At 36.9% G+C, this 26,150-nt stretch overlaps 1 protein-coding gene across 1 annotated transcript; it reads left to right on the top strand.

Annotated features, from left to right (window-relative positions):
- Window positions 1–1,304: 1,304 nt before the first annotated feature.
- Window positions 1,305–12,902, top strand: LOC100892013. Its single transcript, XM_030978782.1, has 13 exons — window positions 1,305–1,427; window positions 1,945–2,220; window positions 2,910–3,167; window positions 3,541–3,792; window positions 4,426–4,533; window positions 5,043–5,126; window positions 7,242–7,316; window positions 7,855–7,965; window positions 8,528–8,650; window positions 8,920–9,015; window positions 10,082–10,105; window positions 10,896–10,976; window positions 11,421–12,902. The coding sequence occupies exons 2-13, from the start codon at window positions 2,019–2,021 to the stop codon at window positions 11,576–11,578; spliced, it is 1,572 nt and encodes a 523-aa protein (XP_030834642.1). The 5' UTR covers window positions 1,305–1,427; window positions 1,945–2,018; the 3' UTR covers window positions 11,579–12,902.
- Window positions 12,903–26,150: the final 13,248 nt, after the last annotated feature.

Here is a 26,150-nt window from a genome sequence, read left to right as displayed (position 1 = left end):
ATAAGATTTTAAAAAATATTTGCGTCAATTATTTCTGTGAAATAATTGCAGAGACTGCAGGAAGAGCAGGTATAATACCGACGTGGCTTGAATAAGACTCCATTTAATTTTTTTTTGTTATTACATAATGAAAAAATGTGTCATTCCTTTCTTCATTTTGACTTTGACTCCATAGAAGTTACATTGGACAGCGGCGCTTCTTCAAAACCTGTGCCACAAAGCAGCCCTGGAGACTTAGAAGAAACGCCAACCATAGTTACCCAACCAGCTAATAACGCTGAATCTGAAGTTAGTTTTGGTAAGTTGAAATTCTTCAATCCGTTCTTACACCTTTAAGGTGAATCCAACTCAAAGATGTTTCTAGGACGTATGCCTGTTTAGTTTTCCTGTTTATGACAAGACTTTTTTTGGCATTTCAAATAGCTCTACATCTCCAAATATAGGTTGCCATTAGATTTTGATACATTGTTGAGGAATGTTTCGTGGTTGAATTGTTTATTCCTTGCTCATGATTTCTCTAATTTGTTGAGAGTGTTATTAACGATTATATATAGCCACAAACAATATATAACATCAGGGTCCTGTTTCATAACTGTACTTAGACACTGGACTACACACTTGCTTTACACTATTGGTAATACTCCCTCTATTATTCCTTGTACTATTCCCGGTACTATCCCCTGTACTACTCCCTGTACTATTCACTGTACTATCCTTGTACTATTCCTTTTAATATTTCCTGTATTATTCTCTGTACTATTCCCTGTACCTTTGCCGGTACTATTTCCTTTCTGTTTACACGTAAAACGGGCCGGACCAAGAATCGTTTAACAGCACTTTTGATAAGATTACATGTGCGTAATTACTCCAAAAATGCCTGTGACTATCCTTGACACGGCACTCTGCAAAGAAAAGTTGAAACACCGTTAACTGTGTAGCATGTCAACCCTTTATAAACCTTTTTCTTTTAAACACGATTGCTAAGACTTTCAAAAAGTCAACCTAAAGCAGTTTCAATAGTGTTTTGCGTCATGCTAATGGATATGTGCGATCATGATATGTTATCTAAACATGATTTTAATAGGCAAAATAATATAGCATTGAAATTGCTCTTCGTTGTTGCGATCGTGTTTAAAATGTTGTTTTCCCTTACAGTTTCAGCTATATCACGTGACGAACTCGATCGCATTGGTCGTTGTACTGGGTCATCAGTTCTACTTGAGTTCTGTAGCAGATATGGTGTGACAGATATCCGGAACAACAGTCTCCAGGAGGAAAAGAACTACTTTTCGAAACCAAAATAATCAATGTGCTGAAACCAAAGTTAGACTCCGAACATGAACAATTTCATAAAGACGCATTGTTCTCCAAAAAAACCCCAAGAGAAATTCTACGACAGCTTTTTCCTGATAAATATTCACACTACGGTAAGGTATTTTATCGTAATATGTCGATGTTGCCCTGTCGAACCTGATGACCTCCGAAAGGGTCTTTTTAATGGCCAATGCCATTCTCCCTAATAATGTTTGATATATTATAAAACAAGTTAATTGAAATTACAAAGTGAGGGTACAGTCCCTTTTCAGAACTACTTATGAACTTTCGATGTTAATAAAATAATACATAGAACGGCATCCCGCCCATGTGACCTCAGAAAATTATCCTTTTAATAGTTTATTGGAATTAACCCTAATATGATTCTTCACCCTATACATTTTAGAGCGAGAAATGCTGAAATATAAATAAAAAAGTGAGCGCAATGTCGATCCTTCGAAAGGACAATGTTCAGGTAAACACTTGTCTATATCACTTCTTAGACACGTTAATCTGAATGAAATAAATTTGTATTAGCAAGGGGTCATTTATTTGGGAAGTATGATTTGCAAACACATTATTTTTCAAGTGATACAATGCAAATTACTTGTTTTATATTATCTTTTCTAGTCTGCCTTCTTGCCGCCAAAAAATCAGACGATATCTTCAATGTAGAGCTGATCGATTTAGCCTTTCGCCTCATCATGGCCGACGTTCACCCGTTTGCCAAAGCTCTCAACATAAGCGATCAAGTGCTTACCCATTACAGACGCAACCTTGGACCTCACAATCTGAGGCAAGGCACTGTCAAGTTCATGCAGGAGGTGAACACTGATGACCGATTGAAAATGGCCAGGCACCTGAAACAGGCAGGTTATTCTAAAGAGGCAAGGGCGATCGTTTTTGGTGAGCGATAAACCTTTTTTTTTTTTTACAATGTTTACAACTTTATAAAGACACAAATGTAAAGAAGAATTTAAAGAAGAGGAACATTATATAATCAATTATATATATATTAATATATCCCTATGTATGCAGATGGATCTTAAGTGAGGCTTTAAAAGCTCAGAGAGATCGGCTATTTATTACATTGCATGTTAGCATGTTTAAATCGTTGGCAGTTCTTACATAAAATGAGCTTTTGTAATAATCGGTTTTTGCAAAAGGGACAAAAATCTTTGGTCATTTCTACACATTCTATTTGCTGGTGAAATTCTTTGACTATCATTTACTACATTGGTGAGAATCTTATAGTTATAGAACATCATGAGTTTGTGTCACAATGGTCTCACTTCTAGAGTTGGTACACTTGATTGTTCTAAAAAATGTATCATAATTTGATTGCCAGTCTCGGCACGTCATTAGCAAATGCTGTTTTTGAACACGATGACATTCATATGTATTGTTATATAGGGGTCCCATGCTACATAATATTATTCAAGGCATGGGCGTTTGATGAATCGAATGGGTTTTAAAACTGAACTTTTGCAATTCGATAAGATAATCCGGCAATTATTTTCCTGACAAGAACATGTTGGGTAAATTAAAATCATAGTCAATTTTCTTTTACAAACGGGTATTCGTATTTGTTACAGGATTTGAAATCAGCTTTGGAGACGTGATAGCAGTTGAGAATCGAGTTGACAAGGCCAAACTGGCGAAACAACTGGGTGTTTCTGATGACGTCCATTCCACGGATCCAGTCAACCAAGGAAAGGATGATACACTTCATCAGTCTGTACTTCTTAGATGGAGAGACACTGTTCGTTCTTCAACCTTCAACCATCGCTTTGTATTGGCCGATGCTTTGTTCAGGATGGAGGAGGAGCAACTCTCACTAGACATCATCTCAGGTATGTGATTATGCGTTATTGAAGCTTATGGGTGAGGGGCATCTTACCATATATTAGCATAATGTACAATATTTTATATGCCTTTTTGAAGCTTGGGCGAAAAGCAACATGCGCTGGACATAATTTCAGGTATCTTTACGCCTTCATGAAGAACTTTCACCGGTAAAAATGCCTTGGGAAATAAAATGTCAGAATTTCCCAACGAATTATTAAAATCATTTTAAATACTGATGAAACAAATATAGACTAAGTGGGATAGAATTATGAAAATTTAAGTTAATGAAGGCACATTTAACCATGGAAGAGCATAGCCACCCTGTATTCTCAAGATGGAAACATTTGTATATGATTTTTTTTTGTCCTCCGTTGTCAGGAATGTATAGAAAAAGAGTGATAGACAACCCAGTGTCAGAAAGGCTAGCGGCTACCATTCCGGAGACAGAAATGCTTACACTGAGTAAAATCCTGAACCAAAAGGTGAAGAATGGACAAAAATGCCAAGATGTTATAACCGCCTGGGTGGCTGAGAAGAAGTTAATCAATTTGTTTTCGAAGAGTCCTAAAGAATTGAGCAACGAACTTCTTGGTGCAGGATTCTATGCCTTTGCGCATGAGATTATGGCAGGTAATGTTAAATTTGAAAGACAGTTTTTCAGTTATAAAATCATTAAATTTGTAACATGAATGATATTTTGCCTATCTCCTACAAATCTGCCGTCTTAATCTTTCCAGGGCCTCTTATTCTTATGGGCAGTATTGGTGAGATGTAGAGAAAAGAAATTCAAAGTTTTTGTAATTATGCGGCTTAGGTTTGATTAATTAATACACCAGCTTCGCTCAGAAATCTACAAAGATAAACTAATTATCCCCAAATCTAAAATCTCATCTTCCATGATTTTTTTAACAGAGGCTGCATCGAATACATGGAAAAGCATCCTCCCAATTAATGTCTTGCCACTTTAACAAAGATCCTTGGAAACGGGTTAGGGTTAGGGTTTGTTCTTTCCCTTGTAATATAATGCCACATACATACTTGTTGATTCTATGTACCTTATGTTTTGTATTTACATTCTGTGGTTTTGTTTTTGTTATGGTACTTTTTGTTTTTAGCGCAACTAAGTGTTTCATTAATTAATTTGGTTTTGTCTGTAGCTTCTGGTAAAGTTCACTCATTGAACTTTTGCTTTATAGGTCTATGCTTCAATGTTGCTTACATAGCTATTTTTCACATTTATTATCATTCCAATCATTCTAATAGGTGCATGGAAAGAAGACAAAAACACTGGACAGAAAAAAGATGGAACTGGAACTGGGACGGCGGCCACTGAAGCGCCGCATAAAGAAGGCACCCCCGTTAACGAGCACGGTATCGAACTCTGTTTTAATCTTTAATTAACATTATCGAGATACATTGAATATCTTTCCGCCCGTGAGAGAAATGCCTGAGATGTGTCTTAAAAGGGAATTTATTTTATTTAACTGAAATTGGAAATTTCGCCACTACTATACTGCCACATAATTATCATGTAATGCCCCCTTGTTAAATCTTTATATTTTGACCTAGTAAATTCACTTTAAGGGTTCCTTAACTTGACAACGTAATACGACAAAGAGATAGACGCAATCACATGAACACACACACACACACCCACACACACACACACACACACCCACGCACACGCACGCGCGCACGCACACACATATAGATATATTTATATATTTCGTCCTTTTGTCAAATGGTTATTTCATATAATTATCATGCACGCAGTAATACTTTAAATGGGTAACTTTCTACTTGCCCATGTTATTTTTGTATCAATTTATATTTGTAGATCTAATAATTTTTTGATTTGTTGTTTGTTGTTCGTCATATAGGTGAGAAAGAGGATAAAGAGGAAAAAGAGGGTATGGAAAAAGCCCCAAATGGTGGCACTCCCGTAGACAACACCAGTAATGACGGTAAGAGAGACAAGGCATTCTAACTGTTGGCGGAAACACGAACAAACAAACAAAACTAAACAACAAACACTAGCACAGCCCCATATTTCCTCTCCACCCACCACCCCGCTCCAACCACCCAGCTCGATCTTCTTTGATCCCATCCACTCTTCCTTAAAGATACTATGTCCCTTTTGCAGGCAACATCAAATTCTGTAGAACTTTGACAGAAATTATGAATATGTCATGTGATGTCCTATCTGTGAAATTTAAACGTTAGCAGTGTCCTAATATTCAAGTTATGTAAGGAAACCAGTTTACTTGCTAGACTTCACTCTCAGACACTATTGAGTGATTAACTGGCCTTTTCTTCTCTGGTAATGATATATAACATGAGCTGTAAAGGGTACATGAGCATTATTTTGTCTACATCAATAACCAACTTCTTGTAATGGCCAAAATTAAACTGATTGAATCTTTGCCCAGCATAAAACGTACGACCATTCGGTATAATGGTCGTAAAATCAGACTATTACTTACTGGCTCTATAGCTCTTAAGTCGATTCGACAAGTAGTAAGCGTTATTTTCCCACTTAGAGATATTTTCAAGCACCCATTTTTTTAGGGAAGTTCTAAATTAGTATTTACTTTCAAATGCCGTTGGAATTTAACCTTTTCATTTTTTGGGCCTGCAAAAGGGACATAGCACCTTTAAGATACAAGTGAATTTTTTCAAGTACTGGCATTGCGAATTTTTCTGGAGTTCCTCAATGAACCATACTAGTTCCCAGTCTTTGCTATTAAAATATAACGATGGTATACACAGTACACAATATTGCCTACTAGTATTAGCTCCCACTTCATAAATATGTTATAGATTACGGCATACAAATAGATCATGAAATTATTCAAGGACATGTTAAAAACCGTCATGTTTATAGTTGTTATACTAAGTAATATTTTGTTTCTGCTTAGCTTAATAATAATAATAATAATAGTATTGGTTATTATATGGCGCACATATCCACCATACATGGTGCTTAAGGCTTAATCAATCGAATGATTAAATGCAAATAAGTATGTACCGCACACTACGTTATTATGTTAGAGTGTATTAGGTATATGACGTGAATCTTTACGCGGCTTCATAGGTTTTATGTTTTAATTCACCAGCTTCGCTCTAAAATCTACAAATATAAACTATTCCCAATATAAATTTTCATCTATATTTTTTTATTTCTTTAAACAGTGGCTGCTTCGGAATAAATAAAAAAAAGGTTAAACAGTAGCTGCTTCGGAATCGTGGGGCAACATTTTATTTGAAATCTCATGTTTTTTCTTTATATTCTATAGTTTTGTAAATGTGGGAAAAAACGATTATTGGTTGTCAAATCGACTTAGGAGCTATAGAGCCAGTAAGTAATGGTCTGATTTTCAGACCATTGTACTGAATGGTCGTACGTTTTATGCTGCGCAAAGATTCAATCAGTGAAGTCTAGCAAGTAAACCGTCCTTGTTTTCACGAAGTGACGGTAGTGAGGAAAATCGTAACGCAAAGTGAATGCAATTTTTTTTCACTACCGTCACTTCGTGAAAACAGCGACGACGGGTTTCCTTGCATAATTTGAATATTAGGACACTGCTAACGTTTAAATTTCACAGATAAGACATACATGACATGTTCATGATTCCTGCAAAGTTCTACATAATTTGATTTTGGCTGCAAAAGGGACATAGTATCTTTAATTATGTGAACCAATAGTTTTTTGAAAAATATTACTCTTCAACCTCTCCCAGATACTTAATTTGTGAAGAAATGTTTTCAAAGTCAATTAGTCAGTTCTGACATTTTGTGTCAATGCTGAATAGAGCTGAGAATGTGTACATGTACATGTGTACATGAGACTACATGAGACTACGCTTACAAAAGCAAATGAAGCTGTTTAAATTTCAGGAAGAAAGATTTGATTATACCTGCCCACGTAGTAAAGGAAAATTCCGGGGCAGGATTTGCCACCTACAGCACGGAAAGAGTTAAACCTCAATTTAACGTCCCTGTGTTCACAATTAACAATACGTATGAATGGGCATTGTGTACAGATATTCCATATTATAGTTTGTTTCCCTTTGTTACAGGCACAAGAAATGGTAAAGTGGCGAAGAAAGATTTAGAGCCAGCAGCACAAACTGAAGCCGACACTAGTGTGGAAGGTAAAGGGATGTTTTAAATATATATCTTTTTAATTAGTAAAATAAGATATAAATGAAATTATTTACATTTTCTAATCACTTAAAGAATCTCTAAGACTGAAACAATACTAGCATTTCGAATTCCCAGTCAAAATGCAGAACATGCTTTCTTATTTTCATTGTCACTTGCCGAAAATCTTGGAATATGAAATTGTGTATCATTCGACGGTGTAGCGATTTTTGGAGTTCCTCAAGGCCAAACTAGGACCTAGTCGTTAAAACAACCACCGGTGAGATGTACATTTTTGGGTTCAATGACTATACATTCTCATTACTGTTAGCTGATATTTTGTCATAAAAGAACAAGTCACAATCACAATATCGTCTTAGAATTTAGTCAGCTTTCACATGATATAAACAACATACCTACATAAATGTAGCATTTCATCAGTACTTCCGAATCGATTGTTAAGTGCATTAAAATAGTTCACATGGTTTCCCATTTATGTTTAGGCTAAGTATATTTGATTTTATCAATTTTGTGCATTAATTCATCAAGGGCCAAGTCAGAATAGTGAGGACAAGAAATCCTCGGGGAAAGAAGCTACGGACACTAAGAACGTGGATGCTGAGAAATCCAGAGAAGATAATCCTAGTACTAAGGAACAAGGTAACATAAAACCGTTTGATATAAGCGTGAAGACATATCTTGATTCATATACGAATTGAAAAAGATGATTTAAATTAATAACATATCAAGGTTTTCTTTGTTTTATTGCTCACCCCTACATAAAGACGTTATCATCGCTCAAATGAAAATAACAGTTATCGTGAATAAAGTATACCCAAACCATCCATACCGTCTTCCAACATAGGAAATGAAAGAAAATGCCATGCAGCTCCCATAAATGTAGAGGTGTCGTCGTCGAGTGGATATGTCATCGGACTCTGGATCACACGGATCGTGGTTCGAGTTCGGCGGCGGCCCTAATGCCCTTTCGCAACACATCAATCAACATTTGCCACCCTCGACCGAGGTGATGTAAATTGTACCTGGCAGAAATGAATTCCTTGAAATGCTAGAGCGCTGTGATGGGAGCCATGCTAAGCCACTGTATTACTGTGGAGCGCCAGGAGTGTCAAGTCTGAAAGATATGATCGCTAAGTTCGCTAACCAAGATTAATCCACTATCACTAATATTATATATCGTATTTGTATACTATCTTAATAGGTGCAAAGCATGGGGCAAGTCAAAATAGTGAGGAAATAAAATCCTCAGGGAAAGGAGCTACGGATACCAAGGACGTGGATGCTGAAATATCCAGAGAAGAAAATGCTAGGACTAAGGAACAAGGTTACATAAAACCGTTTTACATAAGCGTGAAGACAGATCTTCAATCATGTACAAATAGAAAAAAAAAGGATAATACGCTTTACCAATATATCATGCAAACGAGGATTTTGTCGTTGCTTACCTCTAGATAAAGGCGTTATCATAGCTCAAATGAAAATAACAGTTATACCGTGCTCCCAAATGAGAAATCAGAGAGAAATCAGTACGATAGAAGCTTTACAAAATGCCATGCAGCTCACGTAATTCGTACATTTTTCATGTTTTTATAGATGCAAAGCGTGGAAAAGAAAACGACGGAGCTTCGGAGGAAGAAGCAAACATCAATAAAAATAGTACCGATGGAGAACAACTTAGTATTGATGAAGGTAAATATACAAACAGGCTTGGCGTAAGGGAATGGATAGCATCCATTTTAGAAGCTAAGCAAAAAGTTGTGGTTTGAATCTCTCTTTTGAGAGTTGATTCAATTTTTTCTGAGAGTGCATTTCCACCCAAACACGAAGAGCTCCCTAAAATAACAATCACATTCGTGTATATTGTGCGAGTACCAGTAATTATATCTGTAAAGGCCTTTTCAGGTATGGAGCGATCAACCGTCGCAAGAAAAGCCGCCGCGCGTATTTTACGGTTAAAATGATTGGCAGCTGCGCGCAACAAAGGACTTGCGCGTATTCACTCAGCTCTGTGTTATAACCACATGATTGTTAAGCATATAACACTATACGTTATGGTGAAAAGAACCGCCACGGTTTATACCACGTCATATCTAAACGAGCCTTTAATCATAATTTTTCAAAAAAGAAGACAAACTAGCACAGCGAACTCCAAATTGTAAGACAAATAAAGCTTTATTTCCTAAATAAAATTTTGAAACAAGACGATCGCAAGTACTTCCAAAAAATTATCATAAGTAGGCGATTCCAATAGCCTCGTGCATCACCTTATGAAATGTTCGAACATGCCATTGAGGTATAACTTAATTCGAACCTGATTTCTGTGGGACATAGAATCGGGTGTTAAAATTGCCCTTGAGTTGATATTTCGAACATAATGGCGATCGTGTTGATAATCCTCAGTGATATTTGAATAACTTACAGGGAGGTTACTTCGTCCTACAAACATGGCGAAGGTCAAATGTGTTATGTTTTTGGTTATTAAATTGTCTTATTAAAGGAGACTCATGGGACAATATATTTATGCTTTTTCTCACAATTACCTAAACAAAATAAATAAGATACACAATGTGAGAACCTTGCATGACTATATCAAACATGTGATATTAGACCGTTGGGGGATAGATCACTGGTATACCGCGGATTATCATCAGTGCGACCGCTAATATTTATCCCATGTATGAATTATTCTACTCTTCTATCGGAATAAAAACATTCTTACTCTATAATTTGTCTTTTTTCATCCCCTTTTTTCCAGATTGGTTTGTCGTTCCCAGGGAAGGTATTATATCTACTTTACATACAGCATTATATACACACCTCATTAACAATTATCGTTGTTTTTTATTGTCCATCTTTACACTTTTATTGTTTTCCATTTAAGTTTTCTACGCATTTGTCATTGTCATTTCATGTTGGAATGATTTACCTTAACAATTTTCACACTTCACTTTCGACATTTGAATTAACTCTTGAAACAAAATTAACTTTGTCGGTATTTAGTATTAGCCCTCGATGTTTATATTTATTCACCTTCGTTTTTAAAATTTTTATAGCACTTCAACTATTTAAAATAGTTTATGATTAACGAACATAAATTTTTGTCAGAGTTTCGTGTTGGCCTTTAAACAAAATCTAAGGATGTGAATTTCCGAAAAAGATAAAAGTTGGGCCCTGTTTCATTAAAACTTGTTATCAGTAACAAATGCTAAATTTCTATAACAACATTTCTCGGCCAAGCAAATGTAACGATTTCGGTAGCTTATAACAGATATTGAATATTGTTATTGATGTCCAGTTTTATTCAACAGGGCTCTGAGCAGCATTGGACATTATCAAATACGGCAAAGTTTTTCTACATTTACTGACAAGTAAGCAGAAAGGCTCCAAAAGGAAATATTTGCTGACAAGTATGGATTTGTCCACAAAGTACGATTAAAGAGAAAGGGCAGGACTTCTGCTGGTGCAGCTTTCCTCCTTTTATAAGCGAGGCCCCTGCATTGTAATACGATAGGCAAATTTCTTTGTACTAACCTTCTTCTTTTCATCCTTATACATCGATCTTACTTAAGATGTGAAGCTAGAGGAGAGCGGAGATGTAGCTGCAGAATCAACAGAGAACACCACTGAAGACGTTGACACGAATGAGCAAGGTAACCCTTTTTACGACTTATATCCAATACAGTTCTGATATAGGCCTACTAACCGCATGTGTACGGTTCGTGCAATATGATGTTATGAATTATGCAAATACATTTTCGTTTAAATGTTCATTCTTCGAAGGAACATCATGGGGTGAATGAATCTTATGTTGTAAAATGTATTGCTGCTCTAATATTGCACTATTGACCTTGTTCTGCAACGTATTAATTCTTGCACTTCTGAGGAGAGAGAGAGAAAGGGGTGGGGGGGGGGGGGGGGGGGTGTGGGAGGGGAGGGGTTGTGGAGGTAGGAATCTATACTATCGCTTGTATGTTATTTACATGATTGATTCACCATTATGTTACATGGTAGCGTAAGTGCATATCTACATGCGGGGTTCAACCTGTCTTCAAAATTGCTGCGTTGTAGTGACATATTCCCATTTTGTTTGGCAGGCAACACACCAGACGAATCGGACGAGCATAGGAGAGATGAAAGTTCCGAAACTCCTCTTCCAGCCACTGCTGAACTGGATCATTGGGGAAACCCCATTGACAACAGTCAGTACATGGACCCAACGGAGATGTCGAGATACATGTATCAGGCTATGTGACTTCACAATTCTTCAACTACATAGAATAATAGAGTCACAATGAGAGTGAGTGGAACATGAGAGATGAAAGTTCCAAAGTTTGTTTTCAAGACACTCTTAAAATGGGCAATTGGGGAAAAGAACCCATATTTGGTAAAATACATGTACTCAGAACATGCAAGCAATAGCGACTTCGAGAGGCCATACTATCATTTAACTACGGAACTGAAAGAGAAAGAAAGAGAGAGAGAGAGATATAATATTGTTCTATATACTACACGCGGTAAAAAGGCATCTGCATTATATTTAAGAGTAAATGTTATATGTTGTTATTAATTAGCTGCCTTCCATTGGTATTGTGTTATATTCATAATGACACAAGGATCTTTATTTTAAAAGAGACTTATACTTACATGTAAGACATATGTATATAAGACTTTGTTTATACTTGTATCTAACATTTCTATTATGATTATGTATCGTACTGTAAAATAAATAGTTCTACAAATAAGTATACATGAATAAAAACAAAGAATGTATTATATATAGATAGATATATAGATGGAATAGAGCGTAAAGGGGTTCCTATATTTAGAAATCTTAAAAAATCTGTTGGTGCTCAAACTTAAGCCTTGTTTTCATGTAAGCTTATTTTGTTTATCTCTTTTTTTTTTAATTGTGCTAAAATATATTGGATTTTTAAGTGAGAATTTGCCTTGTTTTCAAATATTTGTTTAACTTCAACATGATATACGAACAAAAGGATCTGGTAATACACCACAATTAATACTTGTTATTTAGTGTTTGATTTTAACATTTTGAAGTTCAGTTGTGTTTGAAATTAATTTATGGAACGCCATGTGTCAAAGTCTTCATTTAGTGCACATGTCTAAAGTACCTTAACAACTTAACCACAAGAAAGTCATCGTGTTTATTAAATAAAGACAAACAACTCACCACGCTACAAAATAAAGCCATTCCTTAAGTTCATTTACAGAAGGATATTGAATGTTGCCAGGTGATGCTGCATTATTGAGAAGACAGACATCCCCCTCCCATTCAGACGGGGTTTAAAGCTCGCCTATAAAAGTTACCTCACTTCTAAAAACTTGTATCTTACGTCACATTCTGATAGTGTAGATCAGGTTGTAGTTTGATGTATGTAATATATAGTCAAGTATCAACAGTATGTATATTATACTTGTATCTAACATTTCTATCATGATTTTGTAATGTATCGTGAAATAGAGAGTTCTACAAATAAGTATATTCATGAATATAATCAAAGACTTTAATATGTCATTATATTCTGCTGCTGCCTGCCTATATATATATATATATATATATATATATGAAAAGAAAAAAAAGACGTAAAAGGAGTTTATATATTAACAAAAATCTTAAACAATATATCGGTGCCGAAATTAAAGCCTAATTTGTTTCTCTCTTTTTCTTGTAATTGCGGTTAAATATTTTGTATTTGAAAGTGAAAATTTGCCTTGTTTTCAAATATTTGTGTAACTTCCACATGATAAAATAAGGATCGGGCAATCCACCATAACAATTTAAAGTTTGTGTTTACAGTTAATTTATGGAACGCCTCGTGTCAAAGTCTTCATTTTTGTTTAAGATACCGAAACAACTTAAACACAAGAAAGTCATCATCTTTATCAAATAAAGAGAAACATTCACCACAATGCAAAATAAAAACATTCCTAAGTCTATTTTCAGACTTAATCCTATCTTAAATATATATTGAAGACTTTCCATCGTATTTCGCGTATTTTAAAGATCTTATCTCCCTTCGACCCCCCCCAAAGGAAAGCAGCACGGCTCATCCATTGTTAACCAAACATTTGTCTATGTCTCCCCTCTCATCACTGATCGTCAATGGCCTCGTGTTTATAATCGTATCATACTTTAAACCTTCACTTTCACTTAAAAGTGTCTCAATAATTAGGCCACAGTATACCTAGGTGATCTACTCCATTCGCTCACATCCATGTATACAGTATAATACATGATCAGCATGTAGTGAAACACTAACTATCCCTCGAACCAGTAAACAGATAGGTGATAGGGCTTTTCCCGTTATTGCCCCCACAAACTAAAAATCATTACCCCCTGTACTTCAGAATTGCCATACTCTGAAAACACATTTGTTTTCTAATGTGTTGTAATATTCCTCTTTATTTATAATTAATATAAGCTTCGTATGATAATGTTCTCTATTTTTGTTAATTTTTATTTCTTGTTTATGTACTTTGTACCGAATGAAAGGTGGCTTTATAAATGTAATATTATTATCATTATTATTTTATATTACATTTTATTATATTATACTATGCCCCCTACTGATCTTTGACAGCTACTACACTTTTGTTTACTTCACGTTCTGATATTGTAGATGAGGTTATAGTTTGATGTACATAATATATAGCTAATTATCAATATTTTGCTTATATACTACGATTGGAAATATTGGATGTCAACAAGAATTGGGTTGTCAGGAGTAATAATTGATGGTAGTTTTTCTAATTTTGTTATCTACCTGACAAAGTTGTGTGTTTTCTTTCTATTTCATGTTAAAGAGAAGGTTGAGTTCTGGGAAGAGGTGAAAAAATAATTTGTGAGCATTACTCATTCTTGTTATGCAAGTGTGGAAGAACATCAGTTAAGACATGTTCCCTGAAAAGCATGGCTCTTCAAATGCCTTCATATTCTAAATATGCATGTAACATCGTAAAAATCGGGGGGCCGGATTTTTACGCCACGTGTTTGTGTAGTCCCATATACATCTTTCTGTGCAAGTGTTTGTAACTTTACCAAGACTTGGCCACATTTCTTATCATTTTGATGATTCCAGAACCTTGCAATACACACAAATTCTTATATGCTAGATGATTAACCGTTTCTGGTCGGTTCCACATCGTTTCTTTCATAATGCAATCGCATGACCAGAACTCAACTTCATCTTTAACTACATGCTCTTAGTCAGAATATTTCAATATTTCACAAGTTGATTGTTTGACCAATCGTACTTATCCTTCTAACGTTTAAATAGTCAAATTTTAGCGGAATCACATCAATGCTCTTCTAGTTTAGGCCTATTGCCGCAGTAAGAAGAAATATTCCAGATCTGTAAATAAAAGGTCTTACGAAGGGTTTTAGCTAGACAAATTATATTGGCACTGGTGAAATGACAGATAGAGGCATTTTTATATAAAAAAAAAAATATTTGAAAGCTAGCCATATGATGGGTAAATATGTTGTGTTACAGAAACAATTATGGTTCATAATGTTTAAACTATATCTGCAACATCCGAAATCAAATGTTAAAAAAGGTTTGTTTTGATCCTGATATATTTTAATTTTGTATGATATTTTTGTTCAGTTTGTCAGTTAATATGAAGTTCTTTATGATCTTTTCAAGGGATACTGAACTGATTAACTCTCTGCCCTAGCGTACTGTTTATTTCACAATAGGGACGTTTAGATTTGCACGTCGACATAGTGGACTGCTACGTCAGACATCCTTTAAGGTACTGGCAGTGCCTTAAAAGGACATCACAGTGCCTTAAAAGGACGTGACACGTACCAGTCCACTAAGTCGACGTGCAAATCTAAAAGTCCCTAATGCCATCTCATGGTCAACATGGTCATCATAATTCCCACTTTGTAGAAAGAGAACTCGATGCAAGAACCAGCGGTGCAGCTAGGGAAGCATCGAGTTACAGAACAATACTGCTACGGCTGACCTGCGATGGGTCAAGAGGGAGTTTTGCGGTTTCGTTATCGAGCCATCTATTTTTTTTGTTAATGCTTCGTCATTGTTTTGTGTTTTAATTTGGGGAAGGGGGTTATTAAGATTTTTTTTTTTTTCGTTGAAAATAATTGAGTTGTGTATATTGTGTACTCTATATGCTATATAATGTAATTTGAAATAATTTGTATTTGTATGATGTACATGTCCATGTATTGAATGAAGACAATACAAAAAATACTACAAAAAAAATAAAATAAACACAGAGTCTTTCCAGCCCGGTTCGAGTTGGACACAATATTGCGACTACTGCTTTGTTGAGATGCACAAAACACAGGAATATACGCCATGTTGTGACCCAGTGAAACCGAATTGGCCAAACTCTGTAGATAGATGGCTCTGGTGCTTATAGTACAATATGGTATGTACTGTTATACATACTTTTCGCTGAAGGGCTTTATTTGTATGCTTTATTCATTTCTTTTCAGAAAAATAAATAATTGAAATAATTTTGTTTTAAAATAAAAATGGAATTCTCTGACCCTTTCCTTGAGTGTTGAACATTATTGATTCCTACGCCTTTGCATAGTATTTGATATTGAATTGTAATTTATATAAAGGAGCTATGTTGGTGTCTACCGGCCTAAGCGAAATAAAACCTGTCAAATTAAGCAAATTAATGTTTTGACATGCCAATAGAAATAAACTACGTTTATGTATATACATTGTAACATTGCCAAGCACAATTATTTTGCCAGGATTTAGCTGATATCACTTTTGGCGAATTTAAAATAAAGGGCTGAAATGAAAATGATGTTTAGTACACATATCCTACAAATGATTTGTAGACACCTAAGATAGATAGTAATGATAAGACCATTCATAGTTAACATGACATATTACATTTATCATATCTATTATCATTATTATCACTTTTATTATTATTATTATTATTATTATTATTATTATTATTACTATTTTTTTAAATAATTATTATTGTTACTAACATTTCATTTTTTTGGTTATTGCTTTAATCATTATTATTGTAATGATTATTTATATAATTACTATTATTATAATCATTATGATTGTCGTTATTATGATATTTGTGGTCACTTATCCATTTAAAATGAATCAACAACACATTTTAGGTGTACATCTACATTCGATGACGAATCTAAAAGGGTACCAGGGGGCTTCCCCCCACCCTGGGCAAAAAAAAGGGAAATGGAAGGTAAAAGTGACACACAAAAAGTGATGCCAACCCATCTTTGTTTGTCTACACACTGGCGTGCTAGTGCATGGGCATGTGTGTGCGTGTGTGCGTGTGTGTGTGTGGGAGTGGGGAATAAGATTTCACGTCGTTATTCTGAAGAGTAATAATTCCGAAGATTTCCATTTCCATCAACGCCCGCGATAATTAGGCAGAATGCCCAAATTTACACAGCACCCGGAAGTGCGATAAACCGTCGTATTTCGTGTCCCGCGATTTGCGAGATTTCGCGAGACTTTTGCACAGGTCAACAAACTTTATCACAGCTGCTATGGCTTTTATTGTGCTGCGTAGCATGTAGGGGTAAGTGAATCTCCATACTTTTCTACGTATTTTGATATGAAATTTTCCTAATTTTACCGCATCTAAGTGATTGTAAATATTCATTGAAATGTGTCCATATTTTCCTTCTTTCGTAGGAGGTATTCTGACATTACCTTGCATTTAGCGTGTTCCTGACTGGTATTAGCAATGTTTTTCCCCAATTTTTTGATTTTTCACAAGAAAAATGTTGGCAGAAGTGAAAAAGCGCAGAGTTCGATTGATGCACGATGTATTTTATTAGCTTTTATGGCCATGAAAGTTACACATTTTTCGATTTTCAACCGGAAGTTGTGTGACGGCTACGTTAAAATCACTCATTTTTGCCGATATGGCGCGAAAAGTGTACGTTTCGCCAACATGGCCGCACCTTCGTAGTCATCACCGTGACCGCGTACCGGTCCCATACATAGCCTTTTCTGTACCGATCCGGCATAAAACAAAGCCATATCTGATCTGGGGCCCTCGACTTACGTGTACTATTCCATTAAATTAGCAAGCTCTCTTGATAATATTTATGCTTAATCCATTTTATTTTTACACGAATTTAACAGTCAACTGTGAGAGTTAAACAGTGACTCTGGCGTCTGGTCAGACTCAGATAATTATATTATTAATTTAGGGATTCTCAAACTAGTTTGGTTGTGCCTTTTGTTTTGGTTCTGGTCAACTCAAACTTTACAACCAGCCATAGAAATAAGCAGCATTTCCCTTGTGCGAGTTGTATTATGATTATGAACAAAGCAGAATTGAAACAAAAAGCCAAAGTTAAACACTTACATTTTACAACTTGTGCACATGTGGAAAAATGAAGGGAAAACTTCATGAATTTGACACCTGTAATTTGTTTTCATTAAAAACAATTTTTTAATGCAAGCAGGTTTTGTCTACCATAAATTGACAGCTACTTTGATCAGATCTTTTAAAATCCCCATACCTGAACTAAGCAATTTTATATTCCTTCTTATCATTTGTCATTTGCCAGGACCGAAGTATACAAGAACAGCTTCTATCCTCGTAATGGAATCAACTACCAGCCGGCAGCCACCATCATCAAAGTCAACATCAGCCAAGTCTTTCCATACCAAAGTTTGGAGCTACATGCAGAATGACCACTCAGCGCAGCTGTACACAGGCGGGCTAGAGCGTCGATGTGGCTCTACTTCATCTAAAAATTAGATGATGTCTGCAACCAACTGTATTTTTATGAGCACCTTTTTATTTTTATTTTTGAACTCTGCACCCTCAGTTGTGATGTTTGTTGACAGTTTGCGATGCCACGGAAGTCTGGACGTATATAACAATTGGTCCTGTCCAGTACCACCTTAGATGTAGATGTTGTTGTTTTTCTGACGGATGCACTCAACCATCGAACTTGCAGAACATTGACAACAAATTATCTAAGACACAGACTTCACACATCAGTCTCCATTGCATTCCTGAATCAGCGTTTGCTAGACTTCACATACATGTAGGAACAAACAATCTTGAAAGCGGAGTTTGGGAGAAGGACAAGAAGGATTTTGTTCAGCTTATTCTTTCAGTAAAAGAAAAATCCATTTCAAGTGATTACATTTTTGTATCTCTGATAGTGATACTTCGAAGGTGGGATTCCTGAGCTTTACATGAACAAAGCATTTATTATAATAAAAAACTGATTGAACTGTCACCGTTATACAATTTAAAGATGTTTTACTCAGATAATACTTTTATTCTCAGTGACACATGTTATGCAAGTAATGGTCTCAAGCAGGGTAAAAATTAGTACTTATTTTTTGGGGGCTACTTTTCAAGCTTGCCTGCGTAAAAATAACACTCTAAAAGTTGTTTTGCATTGAACTCTATGCAAATTTATGGGGGCTCTTTTCTGATCTTCGGGGGCTCTTGAGTTGGGCATTTCGGGGGCTATTTCGTCCTGAGCCCGTTTTTTTTTCTTCACTGGTCTCAAGTTCTCAACACACATGTCAAAGTCAGTTTATAAATAAAATATGAATATTATAAAATGGAAATATTATTCCTAGTCCAATTTCATTTATAATTATTTATCATTAGTAGTAGTCTTAATAATATATTTTGTGTTTAACCGGCTATGGTGATAATGATGACGATGGCAATGATCATGATGGCTATGGTGATGACGGTGATTATGATAATGGTGATGGCTATGGTGATAATACTGACGGTGATTATGATGATGGCAATGGTGATAATGCTGACGGTGATTATGATGATGGCAATGGTGATAATGCTGACGGTGATTATGATGATGATGGTGATGGATATGGTAATAATGCTGACAGTGATTAGGATGATGATTATGATGATTGTGATGGCTATGGTGATAATACTGATGGTGATGATCATGATGGCTTTGGTGATTATGATGATGGCAATGGTGATGGCAATGATCATGATGGCTCTGGTGATAATGATGATGGTGATGGCAATGATCGTGATGGCTATGGTGATAATGCTGACGGTGATTATGATGATGGTGATGGGGATGATCATGATGGCTATGGTGATAATGCTGATGGTGATTGTGATGATGGCAATGGTGATGGCGATGATCATGACAGTGATTATGATGGTGATGTTAATAGTGGTGATGGTGATGTTAATAGTGGTGATGATGATAATGATCGTGATGGCGATGATGACTTTGATGATTGTGATAATGATGTTGAAGGTGAAAATTAAAATATTATTAATTTTATTTGCGCCCTTTCAACCCACCACACATTAAAAATGTTATCCGATAGTCATTACCATACAAACAAAAACAGAAAATAAATGATCAGATATATATTTTGCGGGTCACTATAAAACAAAAACAAACAGAAAAGAGAATAAGGGGAAGAATTTTGTAATTATTTTATTTTTTAAAAATACACATGAACTGGAGTTACATAAATTGACAAAAGAAACATCAAATGAAATATTACTATCAAAGAATGCCTGGGGATTACCAAAATAAATTGATGTTTAAGGCTCTTCTCATGTCATTGATTAGTCCATGGTTTACAATTTAAATAAAAACACATTTCAGAACTTTTACAACCAACCGCCTGCAATACAGCCATGAAATTTAAAAGCAGGGATGGGAACAATCATATTTTCATTTTTCAATGACAATACCAATGCCAATCACTTCCCCCCCCCCCCGAAAGTTTGTATTTTCATAAATATACATTTGAGAAAGAAAATGTATCTTCTTTGTTAAAATGATATCAAAGCCTGGCCAAAAATGACACATAAAGACACTTAAACCCTTCCCACTGTCCCCTATTCATTCTAGAGGTGGTATTCTATAGTGTACTTGATTGTACTTGAGTACGTATCCGCATCCAACTTGTACTCTGCAGCTCTGTAGACTTTATTAAGTAGCGCATAAGTATGATACACAATAATGAGTATATGGGGCAATACAACACCTCTACGTCCGGGGGTTACGCACCAGAGTCTAATACGTGGATATCCCTAATCACCGTCTATCCTCCGTGCGTGTTCATGTACAGCGCACGGACACAGAACATCGATAATCGACGCAAAGCTAGATTTAACGTAGTATCCCCCGGTTGGCACATGACGTCATACTCTGATGACCCACGCATATCGTCGGTGTCACCGCTGTTGAATATGTTGGAATGAACATGGTGTTGTATTTACCGTGTTCCTGACTGGTATAAAGAAGTAAAATAATAGAAACAGTGATGGTTTGAAAGTTTGTATATTTATCATCACAATGAACCAAATTACTTTTTGATGCAGTAGCGTTTTCATATATTTTTTTAATGCTGCATATCGTTAAGTTGCTATGTTTTTAGACTGTTTTAAATGCTCTTTTTAGAGCATGTTAACGTTAAAAAAATATCTTGATGTTTTGTAAAGATGGATTATTTGGTCTATCTTCTTTATATTGGTACATAAATGAAAAAAATCCATAGAGAAACATTGATGCAATCGTAATTTTCATGTACCAATGTTTTCTGCTTAATGTCCGTTTTTACCGTACATAGCTTGCATACGACTTGTGTAAATACGAGCGAATTCGCGGACGCTGCGGACTGACTGTAGAGTGTGTCATTTTTGGGTAGCTAGGGTAGAAGTACTCATTTTTCTTTTTTAAAGGTGCGCGTTATTGCAATATATTATGCAGATTAAAAAAAAAACGAAACGGGGATGGCTTTTTCGATTGAATGTTGAGAGATTGCTTCTTTCATCGTGCATCACTATTGGTGCGTGTAATTAGGCAGGGATGTGTTCAATGATAGGACAACGAATACGATACTGTACAAATCTGATAGGACGAGCTGAAACGAAAGAAGTTATAGGCATTTATATCAATTATTATGATCCCCCGGACCCCCACCCCCCCCCCACTCCGGGGTCGGAATGACCGCATGCGTGTTACCAAAATGTCCGGTAAAGGGTAGCCTCTTGTCGTCTTTGTCGATGCCCTCGCGCTGTTGGAGTCTCTAAATTCTGACGAGCGAAGTAAGTCAGAGAAAGCCTCGGTTTCTCTGACTCGCTTCGCTCGTCAGAATTTAGAGACTCCAACAGCGCGAGGGCATCGACAAGAGGCTAGGTAAAGGGGTACTTTTCACGCACCAAAGTCTGGCTCGTACATACACAACATTGACTTTACACACCAGACTTAGGGGGTGTTTTCAAAAGGAGGGAACACGCATATGCGTACCCTAAATAACACTGAGTGGGGGGGGGGGGGGGGCGGGTATGATCCATTTTGATTGGTAGCAATCGATGCGCTGATGCCTGATATGACACGCAATGCATACATTGCCTGTATTGCGGTTGTGTGTGTGTACTGTGTACAATGTGATCTGTATACACTCATCAAAATGGCAATTCCACACAATGAGAATTGGTTTCCTTCTAATGAGTGTGTGAAAAACAGCTGCATCCGTTCACAGAGCGTGAACAACGGAACAATGAATGTGAATAAAGCACAGTCGTTTTCACTGCATTCAGACATAAACATTATATAGGAGAATAAATAGTACAACAGATGTTGGGTAGAAAGAAAGACAGAGAGAGAGAGAGAGAGAGAGAGAGATGTACAATGGGACACTTTTGTACAGACATGTTTATGCCAGGCATGTGTCTAAGCCGTGGCGGGGGGGGGGGGGGGGGGGGGGGGGGGGTTCACTCTCATACACAAGTGCTACCCACCCGTGTCGAACAATTTGCATCAACCTCTGAAATGGACCCTAACGGCGTATCGCAACTTATCTGAAATAAACCTAATTGCGTTTGTATGGCGAATGGGATGAACCCTCTGAACCTGATCAACTATATGCACATGACGGACAAAGAAAGAGGACAAAATATACAGTTCGTCACGTAGACAAAGGAACATCCTTTCACTGCTATTATGTAAAAATGTGTAGAACAGATGAATATGCATCAGACATTTTTTGTTCTACACATTTGTACATACTATCAGTGAAGGGATGTTCCTTTGTCTACCTGAGGAACTGTATATTTTGTCCTCTTTCTTTGTCGCGATGACGCAGTATAGCTGACAAGACACCGTTTCGACGCATTTTCTAGACGCGGGTGCGTAGCCAGTCATGTTGGGAATGCCCCCCCCCCTCCCGGGGGCGTCATTTATTTTCTGCTGCACAGATTTTGGCTTTAAAACAAAAAAGAGGTCTTGATTTAACCCTAACCCTAACCCTAACCCTAAACTTTCCCATAGGCTCAACACGCACCTAACCCAAATCTGTGCCGCAGAAAAAAATAACGCCCCCCGGGGTGTCTAACTTGCATGATTACTTTTGATCATAAAATGATTCCCAGGTGCCTTCCTCTTTGATTACAGAATAGGCTTATGAGAGACTGTGTTTTGTGTTTGAACAATTGAAAGCATTTCATACAAGTGACGTAGTCAAACAGGCAAATACCCCATAGCACGCGGCCCACCCGGTTCGGTTCAAAGTTCATGTTCTTCACCGACAGAAGTCGTGTCACATGCTCCAAGAGGCGGGAAAAAATCCCGCTCATTCAGTGTTGAATGAGACTGTACATTGCTTGTCTGCCACGCTCTAACCAATAAATTGGAGAAATTGTATGCACTTTATGTGAATGAAATGTAAAGGAACTGTAGAAGCTTGTCGGATGGTGACAATGATTTCAATAAACTTGTATTTCTTCCTCTTTCAAAACACAATTATGCAAATAAAAGATATATACTTCTCTCTCCCCCCCTCTTTCTCTCTCTCTCTCCCTCTCTCTCACACACTTTTTCTCTTCCACTAGATATTCCATGTACACGTACAATAATCATAATACTAACGGACAGGAATTCATTGTACTTTGGCGTGTTGGCGACCAAGGGACATATTACGTTTTGGTGGGGTATTCTAAAATTTGGCCCTCTGTTTTCCATTGCCATCTTATTGTGGTGGGCCACTTAATGAGTTGTAGACGACAAGTTCAAACATAAATGAATTCAAAAGAAGCTCGGAATTACAGTTGAAGTTCACTTTATTAATTATATAAGTCAGCCGAAGCTCCAATCGTTACAAACGAAGAGTAATTATTTTTATAAACATTTTAAATATAAGCTGCTTTTCTCAGAGGCTAGGCGGCCATAACGACAGTAAACTAGCAGCACATCCAAATATATTAACGGAATGAAATAAACTCTCAAATAATATGACTATACAAAACCCCGCACATGGCATTTAAATACTGCGGCACCCGAAGAGGCTTAGATATCACCAGTCAACCAGGAGGACCCTTACGAAGACAACCAATTACAAGACGGGATATATCTAACTAGCTCCAATTAAGAGAGGAGTTATACCTTTAATTCATTATAACCAATGATAAAGCATAATAGATAAAGAGTGATTTGAACAAGTCACCAACAAAAATGGGAGGGGTCTATCTCTTCGCGAGAATGTCGCGTCCCCGGAAAAACAGTCTAATTGTCTAACGTGTTATTGGAAATGAACACCTGTAAATTTTGATGCAGGAATTTATTTCCAACGTGCTTATCGAAATGAACACTTTAATCTTATGCAAGAATTCGAAACCAGGGGTTGTTTACCCGTTCCCGGCATACTATTGGAAACATAATTAATGCTATTTACCTTTTAGGTGAATACAATTAATCAACCCAGCCCGGCTCTTCTATGGCTCTAGCGCTCCCTTTAGGTCAAATGAGATGCCCAAATGAGCGTATTATTACATTATCAACAGATTGTATTTAACCCCATGCCACACAAACACACCACAAAATCGGCCCCCCCCCCCCTTGAGAAAAAAAAAAATCATGAAAAATCACGTGATTTTTACCTTTTTGGGGGGTTGCTCCCCCCCCCCCCCCCTGGCGCTCAAGGGCAGGGGGGGGGGGGGTGCAAATTAAAAATTTTCGAGGACCAAAACAAAAAAATGTGCTCACTACTCCCCCCCCCCCCCCACTAAGTGAATTTTCGGCCGGCGCGATTTTAAAATTTTCGGGAGCAAAAAAAACCAAAACAGTTGGGCCCCCTCCCCTAAGAAATACTGGATCCGCGCCTGCTTTTAGGACTTGGTCAGGCTAGAAAGCGCATTTGAGTGACGCACTTAATATACTTTATACATGTACTATACATGTACTCTGCTATCCGGTGTATGGATTAATCTTGCTAAAAAAAGGAGACTCGTTATTCTTTTATGACCATCATTTCGCAACATTTCAGAAGAAAGCTAAATGAGCAACACATAATCACATAGAGGGTGCATGGGAAACGGATTGAGGGTCAACTGCCCAATTCTGCAAAGGAAACTACATGTCTGAAAGAAGGGACATCAGCTAGCTGCTTCAACACTAATACGAGTCTGGTAAGTGGTGTAAGGGGCACGATCTATGGCATATTATGTGAGCTGTGCGAGATTGGAGTGTATACAAATACATTTTGTCAATGTTATCCGAGGCGTAATATAATTTGCAGACTGGAATTAAGATTGCAAAACTAAACCAAAGCGCCGCCACCAACCCCCCCCCCCCCCCCCCCCCCTCCGCGTACACATTTCCAATGTTGGTCGACGCATATTATGATCAGCTTGCGTCAGCTTTATATACTAGTGGCAAACACCAGATCGCTGCTAAATTACTTCAAAGTTTGCACAGCTTGGTGGTGTTTTGCCATTTATTCGTATTTTATGTTTGCATGCATGACACTGAGTTTGCTCTGTAAACCGTGAAGCATGTACAATTGGACTGCATGTATTCAATATTGAATAAGCCAGTTCACGGTTGCAGTCTGAGCATGAGCAGATAAAGGTCATTGCAGAACAAATTTTGAAATACACGGAGACGAAATACTGGATACGTGTTCATGAAAGTTATGTAACATTATTCATTTATGCACATTCAGTGCCATCCATGATACACAGGTGGAAGTATTCTTTGAAAAGGGGAAACAAAGACTATTTATATAGCACCTCCATCGCTGTAGGAGTGATTATTTCAAAATGTAAAAAGTGGGACCTCTTCATGTTTTTAAGATCTGTGGATATTCGGGGTCATTGCAGTAATGTGCTAACCGTGAACTGGTCTATTACCAATAAGGGAGTTTACAGATAGCACATGGTTCAAATGACCCCAAATATCCACAGATCTTTTACACATGGAGAAGTTCCACGTTGAGCGTATTAGAATAATAACTGCCAAAGTCCTAGATGTGCTTTATGAATACCTTTTATTTGTCCTGTTGAAAAGAATACTTCCACCTGCGTATCATAGAATGTACCGTTGGTGCATAAATGAATAATGTTACATAACTTTCATGAGCGCATATCCAGTATTCATCTCTGTGGGTTTTTACCTTTTTGGTACAAATGACCTTTATCTGCCCATGCGCAGATTGTATCTGTAAACTCCCTTATTGAATACACGCAGTTGTAACATTAGTTCTCTCTCTCTGAGACTTTTGCATAATATTGCTTGGAGCCTAATATAGTGTTTCCTTTTCATATTACTTAAGTATCAATAGCCGTGTTCACGCGATGGTAATTTTGGTCGGCGTAAAGGTCGTGTTTAGAGCTAGTTGGCGTAATCATGGTGTGGTCGGCGTTGTGATCATCTGAACGATAATCGTGTAAACTACGACGAACTTTACGCCGGCCGATTTACTCCTGGATTTACATCAATCCAGGAGTAACGCGCTAATACCATTAGAGGGATGCGAAAGTTGACCGTGTGGATGCTCCCACTCGGAACT

This window comes from Strongylocentrotus purpuratus, unplaced genomic scaffold (assembly GCF_000002235.5).
Source record: "Strongylocentrotus purpuratus isolate Spur 01 unplaced genomic scaffold, Spur_5.0 spur5_scaffold_1, whole genome shotgun sequence".
NCBI lineage: Eukaryota > Metazoa > Echinodermata > Echinoidea > Camarodonta > Strongylocentrotidae > Strongylocentrotus > Strongylocentrotus purpuratus.
This window is presented reverse-complemented; position numbering and strand designations above follow the sequence as displayed.